The sequence below is a fragment of the Protopterus annectens genome, chromosome 13.part0 (genome assembly GCF_019279795.1).
Source record: "Protopterus annectens isolate FY-2018-M chromosome 13.part0, PAN1.0, whole genome shotgun sequence".
Lineage (NCBI taxonomy): Eukaryota > Metazoa > Chordata > Ceratodontiformes > Protopteridae > Protopterus > Protopterus annectens.
The window spans coordinates 799,773,880-799,791,445 of record NC_056747.1 but is presented as its reverse complement, the minus strand read 5'-3'; the positions used below and the strand labels follow the sequence as shown (position 1 = coordinate 799,791,445).

Genomic DNA, 17,566 nt, shown 5'->3' with positions numbered 1-17,566 from the left:
CCAAGCTGTCAGTTTGAGGGACTGAAGAGATGGGCGAGGAACTCCTGACGAGTGGGTCAGCAGGTCTGGCACTGGGTCCAGAGTCCAAGGTTCTTCCATCTGGTGAGCATGAAGAAAGGGAAACCAGATCTGTCAAGGCCAAAATGGTGTTATCAAGATGATCGTCCTTCCCAGACCTTTGGCTTTCTGTAGAAATTTGGGAATTAATGGAATAGGAGGGGAAGGCATAGAGGAGACCGGGGGCCAATCGTGTACCAGTGCGTCCCTGGGGGCACCCACCCCGGGGGGGGGGGAGGGGAGTAGGGCGAAGTAGCTTCTGCATTTGGCGTTCAAGAGGGAAGCAAGAGATCGCAGCAAGGATGGCCCCATCTGCAGAAGGTGTCCTCCGCAACTTGATTCTTGAGGGACCACTCGTGGGGTAACAGGATGGCTCTGCTCAACCTGTCCGCTATGATGTTGGATGTTCCCGGGATGTGCGTTGCTATTAGAAAGCGTCCGGTGGACACAGCCCATTGCCAGATTCTCAGGGCCTCTCTGCATAAGGGGTAAGACCTGGTTCCTCCCGGTTTATGTATCAGACTACTGACATATTGTCCGTCTGAACTGCCACTGTTCCCAGAGGTAAGGAGTCGTGAAAGTGTTGCAACGCCAAGAACACTGCTCTCAGCTCCAGGACATTGATGTGCAGGTTGTACTCTATTTTCGACCACTCTCCTTGGACTGTACTCCCTTGAAAAAGTCCCCCCCCCACCCTATCAGGGAAGCGTCTGTGGTTATTGTGGCCACGGGGGCAGAGAGTGCAAACTGACGCCCCATCATCAGTTCCTGATTGTTTATCCACCAACGGAGGTCCCGCTTGCAAGTTTCCGTGATTAAGATTCTGTGTGACAAAGGTAACTGTTGGAATGACCACTGAGCAAAGAGGAGCCACTGGAGGATCCTCATGTGCATTTTCCCTAGGGGAACTGCAATAAGGGTAGCTGCCATCATGCCCAATACTTTCAAGACTTGTACCGCGGGGACTCTTGTTTTGAAGAAGACTAGAGACCTGATCCCTCGGGGCTGACACTCTTGCATGAGGAAGTCTTATCCATTCTATGGAAGTAGCAAACTCCGCCCCTATGAATAAGATATGCTGTGAGGGCGTCAAGGAGGATTTTTCGAAGTTCACTGTTATTCCTAAGCTGGAACAGAGGTTGATTGTATAGTCCCTGGCTTGCACTAGGTGATGCTTGGTGGTGGCAGTAAGAAGCCAGTCGTCCAGATACGGAAACACTCGGAATCCCCATCGTCTCAGGCGAGACGCCACTACTGCCATGCACTTAGTGAACACCCTGGGGGCTGAGGTGAGGCCAAAGGGCAGAGCTCGAAACTGAAAATGACTGGCTCCCAGCCGGAAGCGCAGGTGATCTCTGGATGGTCTGGCCATTTTTATGTGGTAGTACGCATCCTTGAGAACTATAGAGCACATCCAATCGTTTGTTTGAAGAAACGGAAGAATCGATTGTAGCGTGACCATCCGGAATTTTTCCTTCTTCACAAAGGTGTTGAGTCTGCTGAGGTCCAGTATTGGCCTCCAGTCCCCTGTTTTCTTTGGAACTAAAAAACCTTGAGTAAGTTCCGGATCCTATTTGGTCCGCTGAGACTGGTTGGATGACTCTTTTTCTAATAGCCTTTGTATCTCTATGGCTGCTTGATGCGGGTGGAACATCTGGGAATCTTTTTTGGGGGGGGGTGGTTTGTTTAGAAAGGGAATATCGTATCCTCTGGTTATTATGCTTTTTACCCATGAATCTGATGTGAAATTTAGCCAAGCCTCCGGGTATAAAGCCAAGCGACCCCCGACTGCCTCCAGAGCAGGACAGCCAGGCCTCCACTCAGGAGTGCTGGAAGGGCTTCCCAGGGACGGTATCCCTGTCGCCCTGGTTCTGCGGACCCCCTCTGCCGCCTGGGCGGCATCTTCCATTCCTCTGCCTCTGGAGGGGATATCGCTAGGTGCAGACTGGAAAGATCCCAGAGTCTTCCAGAACCACATTTTCCTGCCTCGTTGCCCTTTGGGGTACGGTCTAAAGGGGGCGGAAAAACAGACCCCTACGGCAGACAGGGTCTTTCCCTCTTGCTCGCACCTAGTGAGTGTCTCCTTCACTTTGGGCCCAAACAAGGAGGCACCATCAAAGGGGGCATTAGTAAAGGAAGATTTAAAGGCTTCCGCAAAGGAGCACAGGCGCATCCAGGATCATCTCCGCAGAGCAATCGCTGAGGCTGCCGCCCTACTCGAACCTTCGGCTGCATATATGAGCCTCATGGACGAGTTAACTATTGAAGTAAAGGTGTTAAGCTGTGCTGTCACCTTATATGAAACAGCAGCATCTGTGGTACCCTGGAGGGTATCTCTCAACTCCTTAATGAGATCTCTCTGAAGGAGCGTAAAATGGGTAAGGTAGTTCAGTGATCGCATGGTAAAATTCGCTGAGCTAAACACGCGCTTCCCATACCTGTCCATAGTCCTAGAATCCTTGTTAGGAGGATGAACAGAGATGCTTCGGACATTTCCTTTTTGGTGGCTGCCGCTACCACCATAGCATCAACAGGGACTCCCTTGGTAAGGTAAGCTTTATCTTGGGGGGCAGTAATATATTTATTTGGTCTCAGAGGGACTGGTTCTACGGTATCAGGGGCCTCCCATGCCCTTCGAGCTATTAATTCCATTAGCTTATCGAAAGGCGGAGTCACCCAGGAAGTGGAAGGTTGAGCCCCAAACGCCTTCAGCAACATCGACTCGTCCTCAGTGGGGGCAAGTGTCTACCAGTCACCCCTCTGTTTTAAAATTTCTAAGATGTCAGCGAATGAGACATCCTCGGGGAGGACTGTGGGGACCCCTCGGACTCATCCAGGTCGGTGTCCGATGTCAATGATTCCTGTGAGGAATCAATGCGCCTCCTCTTGCACAATCTCTTCCTCAGAATTTCATCCGAGGGGGCATCTGATGAAGCTTCCGAGGAACAGGGTTCACCCTCTGGGGCTGACTGAGGCATTGGGTCTCTACACGCTTGGTGGGGATCGAGGGCGCAGAAGCAGAACACGGTCCCTTCAGGGAAGGAGAAGTGGAATCTGATGATGTGAGTGTCTGACCAGACAAGACCTTCCTCATGGCGTCGAAGGCACCGGAGCCCCAGTTCGAGGACTCCACTGGATCTGAAGAACACGGTAGCTTCCCCGGTACCGGAGCCACGGGCTCTGATCCAGAGGACAGAGCCGAGCTAATCTGCGCCGTGGCCCCGAGGGGAAGAGGCAGCACCGAAAGCTCAGTTCGACTCTCCACCCTGGAACCAAGGAGAGACTGTCGGCTCAGAGACCCATCGACGGTCTCTGAGGCTGTCGAGGTCAGTGGTGCCGACAGCACTAAGGAAGGCTTCGGCACCGGGGGATCAACAAATATCAGATCCTCGACTCCCGGCTCCAAAGACTCAATGGGTCTCGAAGGAGGATCTACGGATGGGACAGGGAGGGCTTCAAGTTTCGAAACCAGCTGGGATGAAACTGCAATGAGTTTGGACAGAGCCGTGTTCTCCATAAGCTTCTGTACCACTCGATCCACATCAGTGTCTGACATCGCTCTGGAAGAACGGGTCGAAGGGGCCAAAGAGGTCACCGAGTGAAGGATTGAAGACGGAGGCACCTCTGACACCGGCTCCAAGACCTGGGCCTCGATTCGAGACAACCGTTCGATGCTCGGTTCCAAGGTCTGTGGAGCCGGTGACCGAATCTTGATAGAGGTGCTCGGAGCCGAAGACTTGGACTCCGATACCTTCGAAGCCTTCAACCCCTTCGAAGACTTCGATGCCTGGTCGGCCTTCTCTAAAGCCTCTTGAAAATCGGGCTTTAGAAGGCCCCTTTCAATAAGCTTCCTCCGTCTCTCCATCATGACCCTTCCACTAAAGGAATGACAGATGGAACAGTCTTCATGAAGGTGGAGAGGGCCAAGACAGTAAACGCAGGAAGTATGACTGTCCGTAATGGACATCTTCTGTCCACATTGACAGCGCTTGAATCCTGATTTAGCTTTCTCAGACATAACTACAAGCTAACTTTAAGTATGATAACACTAGTGTAGAAAAACACACAGCAAAACACACTAAACTATAGGTGTAAATATAACTGCAAAAAAACAGAGTAAATATATATATATGTGTGTATTTATATATATATATATATATATATATATATATATATATATATGTGTGTGTGTATATATATATATATATATATATATATATATATATATATACATATACATATATATATATATATATATATATATATATATATATATATATATATATATAAAATTATTACTATTACCTAATATTAATAACAAAGCTGAATTATTATAGAAAAAGTTCTGTCAGAGCCCTGACAGAAAAAACAGCCTATTGCCTAGGAGCAGCTGCTCCTACAACTATAACTACTAATATTAAAGGATATACCTAAATAACACGCACACAACCTAAAAACTTATCAATAAAAAAGCTATTTTTAAATGTGAATAAGTAAAGTTTTACTGGCCCGAGCTCTCTGTCGACGGGAACTGTTGCAGCGGAAAACTAGATCTGAGGGATAGCAGCAGGGGATCATGGGATAGGAACTGGGCCTCGAGCTTCTCTTAGATGCAGAGCTTGCGATGTGGCCAACTCAGAGCAGAAGCTCGGCTCCGAACCCGTGCGTAAGAATAAACGGTGAGATCAAACAATTTCATATTAAGGTTTTTTACGAATGTGAGGTGCTGAAGAAACCACTCCTGATTGTCCACCTGAATCAGGCAATCGTCCAAGTACGGGTAAATTTGGATATTTCTCTGCCTGCAGTATACAATGGCTGGAGCCAGGCATTTTGTGAATACCGTGGGCACAGTAGATAAGCCAAAGGGAAGTGCAGAGAACTAATAATGCATAGACCCTGCCCTGAAACGTAGAGATTTCCTGCAAGCCTCACTTATGGGGATGTGCAGATAGGCTTCTTTTAAGTCTAGGGTGACTAACCAGGCATCCTTGGCTAACATAGGGAGAAGCTGTTGCAGGGTAAGCATCTTGAATTTTGGTACCACCAGGAAGGTGTTGAGAATTGAAAGATCCAGGATTGGGTGCCAAGAATCCTCTTTCCTGGGTACCAGGAATAGTCTAGAGTAGAATCCTTGACCCCTCTGCTCTACTGGAATAGGCTGAATAGCTCTGATATTGAGCAGGGAAAGAACTTGGTTTTCAGCCTCTGCCCACTGATTTGGGGAAGGTCTGGAAACCCGCTTGGGGTTGGCAGTGAATGGAAATAAAATGTGTACCCCTGGGATACAATGTTGAGGACCCATCGGTCCTGAGGGACTGACATCCAGTTTTTTTTGCATGAAGGGTACGTTTTCCTTCTAGGGGAACAAGCAGCTGAGAAGTCATTGAGAGCTTTTTCCATAAGGAGGTGGCTTACCACTCCCTGTTTCAGGAGTGGGGGCACTCCATTGCTTAGATCTCTGCATACTCCGACACTGTAGTCTGTGTGGTCTGTTTCCCCTGTGTCTTGTTTGGGAGGGGCTGGAAAGGACCAGTGTTTTGATGGGCAATGCCTACTGAATCTAGGGGGTTGCACTTGTAGGAATTGTATAACAATTTGCATAGATTTAGCCTTTTCCTCCATCTTTTTAAGAACTTCTTCAGCTTTGGTACCAAATGGTCCTTATTTAAAGGAGCATCTAGTAATTTAGATTTGACATGATCTGGCAAGATCTGCTCCTTCGGCTAAGCATGTCTTCTCAGTACAGAGCCAGTGACAGCTACCCTGCAAGATGCTTCTAGGGCTTCAAAGCCACATTGTTCAGTAATCTTACTAACTTGGTTTGCAGAGTGCATAAGCTTCTGCAATTTTAGTTTCTGCACAATCTGGAAAAATTACCACTTTTTGTTTAATAAATTCTGTAATATGCTGCTGGTATTTCAGCATGTGAAACTGGCAATTCAATGCCCCGATAGCAAGAGTTGCAGAGGTATATACCTTCTTACCCCATCTGTCCAAAGATCTGGAATCCCTGTCCGAAGGGGTTGGATTTTTGGCTGTAGTAGCCTTAGGTTCATAGGTACGTACTAGGCTATTGCCAGAGGGCATCTGTAAGCCTAGCCAGAATGTGTTGGCTTCCACTGCCCCCTTAGATTAGTTCTCTGTGCCTCCGTCCAGCAGAGCCATTGGTTCCCTGTGCCTCCGTCCAGCAAAGCCACTGCAGTGATCCCCAGGGTAAATTTTCTGTTTTCCATCCACTCGTCAAGGTTTCTCTTGAAGAGTGTTAGTGAGGGGTCGCTGCCTAATGTAGATTGGAATCCTGTTCCAAAGTATGGGGAGTCTCTGGGACAGGAATCTCTCAATCCAGCACGTCCTATTTATCGTTGTGGTTATGTTTAGATCCCTAGAGCGTATGGCTCTCGGGGATTTTTTTTTTTTTGTTGGAGCATGTCCATCAATTCTGGGTTGGACACGGCCTTGTATGTCAGGCAGAGACCACCTCTGAGTAAGCAGTATGCAACAGAGTAGAGCTGGAGTTTCTTCGGTCGGTCTGCATAAGGCATCTGTTTGAGGCCTTAATACATTTAGATCCCTGGGAAACAATCTCTGGGTCAGCAGTAGGATTCTTGAAAAGAAACTTGTGAGAATCAGGTACTCTGTAGTACCTGTCTGGTTTCCTAGGGACCGGAGGTAAAGTGACTGTAGCAAAACTGGATTCCATGAAAACATCATCCGCAACATCCAGGACGGGGTATAGCTAAAGGTCTGTGCTGAGGCAACTTTAAAAATTCTGTGTCTCTTTTTGGACTGAGGACCGTCTTGGCTTTCCCAGTGGAAATGCTCTAAGGTATGCAAGGTTTCACCAAAAGAAAAATCCTCTGGAGGGGAGGCAGAGGGAATGGATTTCTCTGCATATGAATCCTCATAAGTGGATAAGGACGTGTCTTCATAATCAGAATGTTAGAGTCATCGGACTCCTGGTCAGTAGAAACTGAAGGGGACTGCATTGTCTCTTAGCAGGGGAAGGCTGGCTTCCCCTAATCAGCATACGGTCTTCCAGCCATTCTAAGCATTTGTTTTTGTGGCATTGGTGCCTGAGCATGCGCTTTGGTCGTTGGTTTTCTAGGCATAGTGTGTACTCTGGGCCTAAGAAACTCGGTAGTTTTGGTTAAAAATGAATTCGTCGGTTTGATTCTAACATCGGCTGGATGAAAAAGTCCCTCAGAAGCCGTTGCCTGCACAGCGGCTCCGGACCCCATCTAAGGTAGAGACATCTGCTGGTTCCATAGTCCATAGCTGGTTCCAAGAAGCATCTTGCGGCATATCTGCCTCTGAATGGGTCTCAGCAGAGGCTTGCGAATCCACAGAAGCAGGCATCAGGGGCTGCAAAGATGGCTCACTGAGTACCGGCGGACTGGTGACTAGCTTAATAGAAGCGTCGTCAGCAGTTTTAGACCTATGCGGTCTGTTTTTATCTTTACTTTTTTTGGAAGATCGGTAGTCGGATGCCTTACTGAAGCCATTTCAGAATACATAGATAGAGATCGAAATAATTCAGCGACAAAGATAGCCTGACGACAAATGGTTCATTCGTTAAACAAGGCACAAAACTGACAGTGAGGGACGTCGTGATCTGGGCCTAAACAGGTGACACAGTAAGAATGAAAATCTCTGAGGTATTTGCTTTCCACAAGCAAGACAATTGTTAACTTTTTCTGACATCGGTTAGAGCAAGAAAAAAGGATCCCCAATGGGGTACTTAGCTTTAGAAGACTTCAAGATTGTTCAACTCGAAAACGAAAAATTTAGGTAGCGGCTGACCGGCACTTGCAAACTGCTTCTGCTTTGGGCTCCTTCTCCGCAATTAAGACTGATGTAATGGCGTCAGCTGCCTGTTTTTATACCCCTGACAACCTGATGTCATGGAAAAAGCGACAGCATCCAACACAGAAATACGAAGTCTCTGGTATTCGGGCTGACTGAGAACTACCTGCAAGCAAATAACCCAAGTGTGATGACTGCAACAGTGAAACACTAAGAATGTCTGTTCGTGGGGGAGGCAAACAGATCCACATCTGGACTACTCCATCGATGGACCAGGTCCAGAAACACATCTCTGTTTAGCATCCATTCGTGAGAGAGTCATGGTCCTGCTTAGAGTACCTGCCATGAGATTGTCTAATGAGGGAATGTAGACAGCTAGGATGTTGACTTGTCTGTCCAAGGTGATTTCCCATGCCTGTAGGCCTAACCTGCACTGAAGGTAGGGACCTTGTCCCTCCCCAGTTTGTTGATGTACCACAACACAGTGGTAATGTGCATCACCTCAGCATGCCTGGAAGTAGATGATCCTTGAAATTTTGAAGGGCTAATATCAGGGCTTTCATTTCCTTGATATTGATGTGTTCTTTGTTGAGGGAGGGTCCATGAGTTTCTCACTCTCCAGTCTCCTAAAGTTGCTCCCACCCTGTGTCTGAGGCGCATGTGAAAAGGTCTTGTTTGGGGGGGGGGCAGGGGCAGGTCTGGGTTGGCATTTATCTGAGCTATCCACCAGTTCAGTTCCCTGGAAATGCATGGGAGCTTTGAAATCATCCACTCCAGGAGGTGCAGATGTGGTTGCCAGACTGTTCTCGTGTACCACTGGAACTTTCTCATGTCAAACTTTGCCAGGAAAACCATGGGGATTGTTGAGGCCATGAATCCCAGGAGCCTGAGGAACTCCCGGGCTGACATGGCTTTTAGAGGGAGTAATTCCTTGAAGTAGTGAGTGAGGGACAATATTTTTTCTGGGGGAAGACAGGCTATTTTTTTCTGTTAGGATCCTGCACCCCAGGAACACATGATCCTGAGAAGGAATCGGGGATGATTTTTTGAGGTTTATAGTGAATCCCAGACTTCTCAAGAGGGAAGTGAAGTCGAGCTGTTGAAGAAACAAAGGAACTGATGGGGCCTGGATCAGGATATCATCTAGGTAGGGAAAGAGTTGGATACCCTTTGTCCTGACAAAGACCATAACTGGTGCCAGGCATTTTGTAAACACTCTTGGGGCCGTAGAGAGTCCAAATGGCAAAGCATAGAACTGATGGTGTGCGGAACCCACTGAGAAGCAGAGGAATTTCATGAACACTGGATGGATTGGGATGTGTAAGTAGGCATCTTTTATATCAAAGGATACTAAGAAGGCCTGGTGTAAGATCAAGGGGGAGCTGGGTAAGAAGAGTGAGCATGTGAAAGGAGGGAACTTGAAGGAAGGTGTTGAGCTGGGATAAATCCAGGATTGGCTTCCATGGACCTTCTTTCCTGGGAACTAAGAACATCCTGGAGTAAAATCCCTTTTCCCTTTGCATGTGCAGGGACTTCCTGAATGGTCCCTTGATCCAGACGTTCCTGAAGAACTGAGGTGAAGAAAGGCAGTTGTTCTTGAGGGGGTTGAGGAATGCCTTTGGGAGAAGGTTTGGTCTCCGAACTCATGAAGTGCACCAGTTTTATTATAGATAGAACCCAATTGTCCTGGGTAACCTGATTCAAAGCAGGTATGGAGAGGGAAAGACGCATGGAAAGTGGGATGTTTGGATCCAGTGCCTGGTAGTTGCAGGCTACCAGGTTTACCCTGAAAGAGCTGTTTGCTAACAGGAGTAATGGGAGCAGGTCTGTTTCCTGGAGTCCTCCTTGCTTTTGGCTGGCAGCTGTCTGGCAGGCCTTCTCACAAAGGAGGTTTTGGTAGGTAATTCCTTTGGAAGAGTGGGATCAGAGAGACAAAAATGTGTCTCAGATCCTGCAACTCCTTGCCTTTCATTCTGAGGGCCTTAAAATGGTCAGCAGCTGCTGAACCAAATCTTTATTGTCTAAGGGGGCGTCCAAAAGTTTAGGCTTAATGGCATCAGGGAGAGGCTGCAACCTAAGCCAGGAGTACCTCCTAACAACAGATCTTGAAGCAGCAGCCCTAGAGGAGGGCTCCACTGCATCATAATTGCACAAGAGTGCTGGTCACCTGACTGCAGGAATTCAACAGGGTAGATATTTTAGCCTTGTCTGGGGAGTCAGGGAGGTTCCGCAGTTTAGACAAATTAGCTAGCAGAGCCAGGGGATATTTGGCCATGTGGGTTTGGTAGTTAATTGCTCTAACTGCTAGGGTAGCAGACGCATAGACCTTTTTTCCTAGTAGCTCCATTAACCTGCTCTCCTTGTTAGAGGGCAGGAGAGAGGTGGATAGCTTAGCAGTTTTGTCTGTAGCCACAACAATGACTGAAGGGTCTGTAGAGGGTGCTTTGTGCAAGAATTTAGCATCCTCAGGGACCTTCTTAAACCTGTCTGGGCATTTGGGTGCAAGAGGTTGTGAATCAGGGTTTTTGGGGTCAGCCAGAAATGCATCCAAGAAGGCAGGGTGTTACTAGAGGAACAGCCGACTGGGAGACACCATTTGCAGGAGTTCATAATATCTCTTCTGGGTCTCTGTAACCTGACTGCTGTCCCACTTAAAGAATTAATTTGAGCAATGGTTTCCCTGAAGGTGATATCTTCCCCTGGGGAATCTGTTCCATTAGACATGCCCCACAGGGGAAGTAATTTGTGAGGTATAAGTGAAAGATTCGTCCCCTGATGAATCCCCTTCTTTGGATGTAACATCCACAGCAGGTTTACCTTTGAGGGTAGATGCAGACCTAGGGCTAAGAAGGCATTCAAAAGGCCTTGGGTGAATGCCTGCCAGTCAGGAAGTTGTTTGGAGGTGGTGGGAGAAGGCACAAGATGTTTAGTTTTTTGTTTCTTTTTATGGGACTCCGATATCGAGGTATTGTAGATCCAGTGAAGAGTGGGAGGGCCAGACAGCACTCAACAATATCAGAGAAAACATCCTCTAGAACCACAACTTGGCGAGACCCCACACGAACCTTCTGATATGATTAGCCTAGGTTCTCAGTGACCAAATCGGGACGTGCCTTCGGCTTCTTAAATGGCTTCCACCTGGGTACCCGGCCAAAGGAAGATCCAAGGATTCCGGCTCGGACTCCAGGCCTTCATTGGCCTCGAGAGGTACAGCTGGAAGGGAGGGAGTAGCAGTCGGTTCGGGCCTAGAGTTTTTGATGTTTTTGACTGGTGGCTCATCCGAGGGTCCTGACGTCGGATCCATCGCTTTAGCCAAATGCTTTAGACGTCGGTTCTCTAAATAAAGTTTTAAGGCAGCCAAGTGACTCCTGAGGGTTTTGAGAACAAAGGCCTGACAAATTCTACAAGTAGTGTGGTCGTGTTCCTTGCCTAAACAAAACAGGCAGAGCTCATGCGTATCTTTATGTGGAATTTGCCTTCCACACCTTCACTTGCCCTTTCGACCCGACATGAAAAACCCCGCAGCAGTAACAAAGGATACTCAAAATACCCCTATGGGGTAATTATCTGAAGTTGGATAAGATTGGCACTTCGCACAGTGTCACTTTTCCAAAGGGGCGACTACTAGAGATGGCAGTCACACAGGCGGCAGAAACGTTCTAAGGAATGTGAATGCGGACGTCTGTTTTGTACCAGACGTCCACAGAGAGGGAAGCAGGGTGTCTCATGCACCCTAGCAAGTAGCATCTATCTTTTGTAAAATGGCCAGACGTATGAGAGTCGACCAGAGGTGAACTCCCTTGAGTTATGAATACAGCAGCATATGAAGAGGACAACAGCCAGTTCAAAATGCATGATGAAGAGCTTTTTCGCTACTTCCCAGAAACCGTGGGCAGTCTGGTCTATCAATCTGCAGCTCTGCTGTAAACCCCAACCAGCTGTAGGTCTTCCAGGCAAGAGGAGGTAAGCCTGCTTAAGAGCAAGTTGTGCTGCCAGTAAACTCAAAATTTATAGTCCCTTCCAAAAACAAAGATATTACTCACAAAAACTAACTAGATTCCCCTTACTAAAGCAAAATAGCTGTTGCCATTTATGTCCACGTTGCGGATGACACACAGGTGAAGCAGTTACGTTGTCACCTCACAGCAAGAGGTTCTCCAGTTCAATTCTTGGCTGGGGTGACTTCTGTGCGGAATCTGCATGTCCTCCCTGCATTTGTGTGGGTTTCCTCCGGGTGCTCCGGTTTCCTCCTACATTGCAAAGACATGTGTCTGGAAAGTTTTTTCCCCCCAGGCCTTTGCTGAAAATTGGCTTTGCTCCAACTTGGACTTTCCTGGTAAACAAATGTTAAATAAATAAACAAATGCATAAAATTTTAACCAGTCAGAATTATATATGTCTACATCACTAACAAAGTACAGGCAGAGTAATAAGATATTTACCTTGTCTTCTTTTAGCCACTTTTCCAGCAGTTGTTTTCGTCCCTGCTGAAGCACTGGCCTGCAGAGCTCCAGAGATTCAAACTTGTTGAGCTGGCCCTGGTCCAAGAGAATTCCAAAATACTGCAACAGAGGAGAAGTCTGGCCTGGCTGGGCTGGTACACTCTGGAAACGACGAATGGTGTCTGGAGTACGCAGAATTCCCTAGAAAATGAAAAGGAGCTTAAACAGTAGGCTCTTAATCAGAGCACCTTCTTTATACACCTGTGGCAAAGTGCTTCCTTTATAAAAAAACTCTCTGAATTTGAGGCATAGTTTAAGCCATTACAGTGGTATATGGAGTTACAGTCATGTCTACTGCCCAGGTGAGCTAGTTAAATTAGCAGCTCAAGGGCCTGACACTACGGGCAGGGTAAAATGGGTGAGGCCATCCTGGTGGAAAGGGATTATGGGTGTCCAGGAGCTCATGTATTTGGGGATGGATTTCCATGATTGAGAGCTGGGAAAATCCATACAGGCGCCTCTGAGTGGCTATAACATCATGATGACATTAACACTTGTGGAAACATGGAGTGGTGCAGTGCTGACTACCCACTGCACAGGCCTCTGTTCAGAAAGTGAAGGGAGTACCGCTTAAGGTAAAAACCCTTAGCCACCCTTAAAGGCTACCTTAATCATGGCCCTTCCCAGTTAACCCTTTGCTCTTTGATAAAGAATTAATAGGTCGCTTGGCTGGGAAGGGACTGGTGATTAGCAGGCAGTGGGGCAAAATATAAAAAAAAAATTAGAGATTTAATGTTAAAAATCAAACAAAACTGTGTGTGTACCTTTAGTCAGAAATTAAACTTTGACCCCATTAATTAAAAACTGCTTACTGCTCTCTTTACACCAATAGTAATTTACTAGAGTTTACTCAAACTAGATGGAATACGTGTAAAATGTATGCCCGCTATGTCATTAAATCAAGGCAGCTGACAGAATTGTACTATGGGGGGGGCAGACACTACCAATAACCAGAAAATTACCAGCAATGCCGATTTAGACAATTTAATAAAAAAAAATTAAGTTAGTTAACAAAATATACATAATCGATAAGCACAGTCAATACAGACAGGATGAAAGCATGACATTTAGAATGCATTTGCTTTCAAGTTTAGAATGTGTGCATTTTAAAAATAAACTCTTCTGAAACGTCTACAATATATATTCAAATTAAATTTAACCAAAACATAGAGGTACTGAATGCAATCAACACTTATGTTTTTAAAAATATGTTGATCTAACAGCTTTGCAAGCACTCCACTACAAGAACACATAGCAAAAGGCAATCCAGCTAAGACAGAGGCTTGAACATTTCTAAGAAACGTCTACCAATAAGAGTTCCAATATTTGCTACTGATAAAGATTACCTTAGCAGTGTTACTCAAACCAGAAGACACAAAAGGCAGATGTCTAACAGCAATGTACAGTACTGAACAGCAGCTGCAAGTTAAACTTTCTGCAACCTAAAAGATGAATGTAAGCCTACAACTGAATTCATCCTCCTTCCATTCCAGTCTGCATTTTTTTTCTCAGCTCCCACACTAGTTGGTGGTGCCTTTCTGTGCATATTGCAATAATAGGGAACGCACTTTAGGAGTACGAGGGTGACTGTCCTTTGAGCACATCATATCACCCCTACCTACTACAAGGATACATAAGAACAGCAAACTCAAACAGCAGCTACTGTAAACTGTAAGTGAGGCCAGACACAAAGGTATGGCTAAAAAGCATTTGACCCCCCCCCCCCAGCAGCAAATCTCATTCAGTAAAGAAAGATCTTGTTCTGTAGATCAGCGTATCTGCCTTATGCAATTCCTCGCAAGGTTTACATTTCACTCTTACATTATACTGTCACAGACTAAGAAAGATACACTAATTTCAGAGGTAACTTGTAAAAAAAACCATTCTGAATATGCTTTGCAAGGGTATGTATTCAGCTTCTACATGCATTTGCAAACATATCCCTGTACGAAGAGGGATAATTTCTTGTCTGGTATTTATGGTTGGGTGTGTCCCCTCCATCAATCAACATCCTTTACTTTTCTGGAAGATTCCACGTTGAGGTACTAAAACATCTCAATAACGTTTTAGTTACTGCATTTCTAAATCATTGCAGGAACATCTCACTTTCACTATTTTTCATTGGTAACTATCACTAAAATTCTAGTTGGTCTAACAAATCTTCAATTGCATTTTGTTAGATCTTCTCTAATCAGCGTATCTGCCTTATGCAATTCCTCGCAAGGTTTACATTTCACTCTTACATTATACTGTCACAGACTAAGAAAGATACACTGTAATTTCAGAGGTAACTTGTAAAAAAAACATTCTGAATATGCTTTGCAAGGGTATGTATTCAGCTTCTACATGCATTTGCAAACATATTAACATATTCCTGCAATTTCTCACAACCATACACTACTGTTAGCAATTCCATTTACTCGAATGCATCCTTTCTGTGAATCTGTAAATGATTTTGACATACACACAGCTAGCGTATTCCTGTAGTATTGCTACGCCCTATACCAGTTCTACTTGTATTCACTTGTGCCAGGCTTACATCTCCTGCTACTAGTTTCTTTTTAAGATTTCTAAACTCTGGCTCTTCACTGCTCCATTCCCAGAATCAATGTTTTCTTTCTACAAAGTCTTTCGAAGGGGCAGTCATCTTAGAAAAGTTAGTTGACTGGCCTGATGGCACAGAGGCAGGACACCTATCTGTGCCACTACTGATCAGAGTTTGGGAATGGAATGGATAAAGTGGCCAGCAACCAGCTCTCCTATCCCAGAGTGGGACTAGGGAAACCAATGCATTGGTAGCCGCTGATAGATCAGGAGCTTTGCAGAAAAATCTCTGGGGAAAGTGTGTGCATGTCGGGGGAGGGGGGTATGACATCCTGCATCACTGCACTAGCTGCTCCCATGGCTGCAGTTAATGACTTACGGCAAAAATGATTGCTTCCATCTCCATGCATGCAACTCCTGTTACCTTTGCTTCCCAGCCCTAAAACTTGAGTTACCTTAAGGTCAATTCTCTCAGGAGTCTGGGAGATGCACCCAATGAAGGGTCACATCCTGAGTGCCTGGGTGAAGCAATAAGGGACTCAAGTCTTGGCAAGTGTAGAGACAGTACAGTTGTGTACACCTACCATAAACGTAGATGTTTGAGTGTATTCACTGTTGCAGTCATTACATTTGGGTTATCCTGCTGGCAGGTTGCCCTAAAAGTCTTGGGTCCTGCGTCGGTTGCTGTCACCTCTTCCCTGACGTCAGGTCATCAGGGGTATAAAAGATGCAGCAGATGTAATTTTATTCAGTTTTCCTTGCCCCAGATGTCAGGTGCCTCCAAAAGGGCAGGCTAAAATTATGTAAATAAGACATACATGCACCAAAATAAGCTTTACCTTCATTTATAAGCAAATACACCACCTAGGTTGTATAGATTAAAGAAGTAAAGATAAGTTCCAGCAAAAATAAGGGGGAAGGCGGGTGGGTAACCTGGACAGCAACAGTGAATACGCTCAAACATCTACATTTATGGTAAGTGTACACAACTGTACTATGTTCTTCGTGTTTCACTGTTGCAGTCATTACATTTGGGTTGAGTCCCAAAGCTATGATTGGGGGGCTGGAGCTAAACAGCATTAGGAGCGGCTATGAGGCCCTGCAGAACTGCAGTGGCAAAGCCTGCCCTGGATTTAGAGTAAAGAGGCAGATTGCAATGTTTTGTAAAGGTATGCACTGAACTCCAAGTACCAGCCTCTAAAATGTCTTTGGTTGGTACTCCCCTGAGAAAGGCTGCAGAAGTGGCTGCAGCTCTGGTTGAATGTGGCCTAATGCCCTTAGGCACTGGTTTGCCATGCTGTGAGTAGCAGAAACGAATGCAGTGACCTATCCACTTTGAAATAGTCTGCTTGGAGATGGCCTCTCCTTGTGATGCTGTGGCATATGCCACTAGTAATTGTTCTGTCTTTCTGAAAACTTTAGTTTTTGCCAAGTAGAATCTAAGTTGTCTGTGTACGTCCAAAGAATGCAGAATTTTCTCCCCCTTGTTCTGTGGATTTGGCTAAAAAGTTGGCAAATTAACAGTTTGGTTAAGGGCTACACTGGATACCACCTTAGGCATAAATGTAGGGTTTGTTCTCAGAGAGACCCTGTCTGGATAAAAAATGATAAAGGGTTCCACAGCCATGAGAGCCTGTAGCTCTGAAACTCGTCTTGAAGAAGTTATTGCTAGGAGCAGAGCTGTTTTCCAAGATAAGAACTTTATATCCGCAGTAGCAGCTGGCTTAGAAGGAGGTAGGGTGAGTTTTTCAAAGACGTAATTGAGGTCCCATGCAGGTACTGGTGTTCTCCTTGCAGGCCTTAAGTTTTTGGCTGCTCTGAGGTACTGCCTTAAAGGATGAGAAAAGAGTGGTGGCTCTGTATTGTAATGAGCCGAAATGGCAGAGGCATGGATTTTAATTGATGAAAAAGATAGGCCTTAGTCCAGCATCTCAGTTAAGTACTGCAAAATATGAGGAATATTTGGTACAGCTGTGTCAGTTCCTTGAGCTTGGTTCCAATCACAAAATCTCTTACATTTCCCAGCATAGGATTTTCTAGTACTAGGCCTTCTGGCTTCTAAAATGACATCCATCACAGCTTTACTGAGAGGTGTGGTTTGTATGGCTACATTATCCGACATGCTGTCAGGTTTAGGGTCCTAAGTTGGCTGTGCAAAATCTGATTGTTTTGCTGGGACAGTAGATGAGGTATTTGAGGTAAGGTCAAGGCTGGGCATTGGGACAAGTTCCTTAAGATCGGATACCAGTACTGGCGTGGCCAGTCTGGGGCAATCAGAATCATTTTTGGTTTCTCCTGCCTGACCTTTAGGAGTACCTTGGGGAGGAGAGGCAGCGGAGGAAAGGCATATACTGATAGGCCACTTTCCAAGCTCGTCTGTTGTAAGTCCTTGTGCAGAATCTTTTTAGTTCATTGTTTTGAGGGGAGGCAAATAGATCCATGTCCGGGCATCCCCATTTGTTTATCATTTTGAAGACTTGTGGATCCAGGTGCCACTCGTGGGGATCCATGAGGTTTCTGCTTAGTCTGCCAGAGTATTTTCCTTTCCTGGCAGGAACTGTGCCTGCAGATGAACTTGGTAAGTCAATGCTGTGTCCCATAAAGCCATGGCTTGCCTGCACAGGGGATATGAATGAGTGCCCCCCTGCTTATGTAGC

The 17,566-nt window shown here is 46.0% G+C and overlaps 1 protein-coding gene across 1 annotated transcript in view; it reads right to left on the bottom strand.

The window, feature by feature from the left end:
- Positions 1-17,566, bottom strand: part of CLTC (clathrin heavy chain) — a 2,794,584-nt gene that overhangs the window by 2,150,430 nt on the left and 626,588 nt on the right. The window contains exon 9 of the mRNA XM_044054892.1: positions 12,306-12,506. Within this exon, the coding sequence (XP_043910827.1) occupies positions 12,306-12,506 (201 nt within the window). The remainder of the gene's footprint in view (positions 1-12,305; positions 12,507-17,566) is intronic.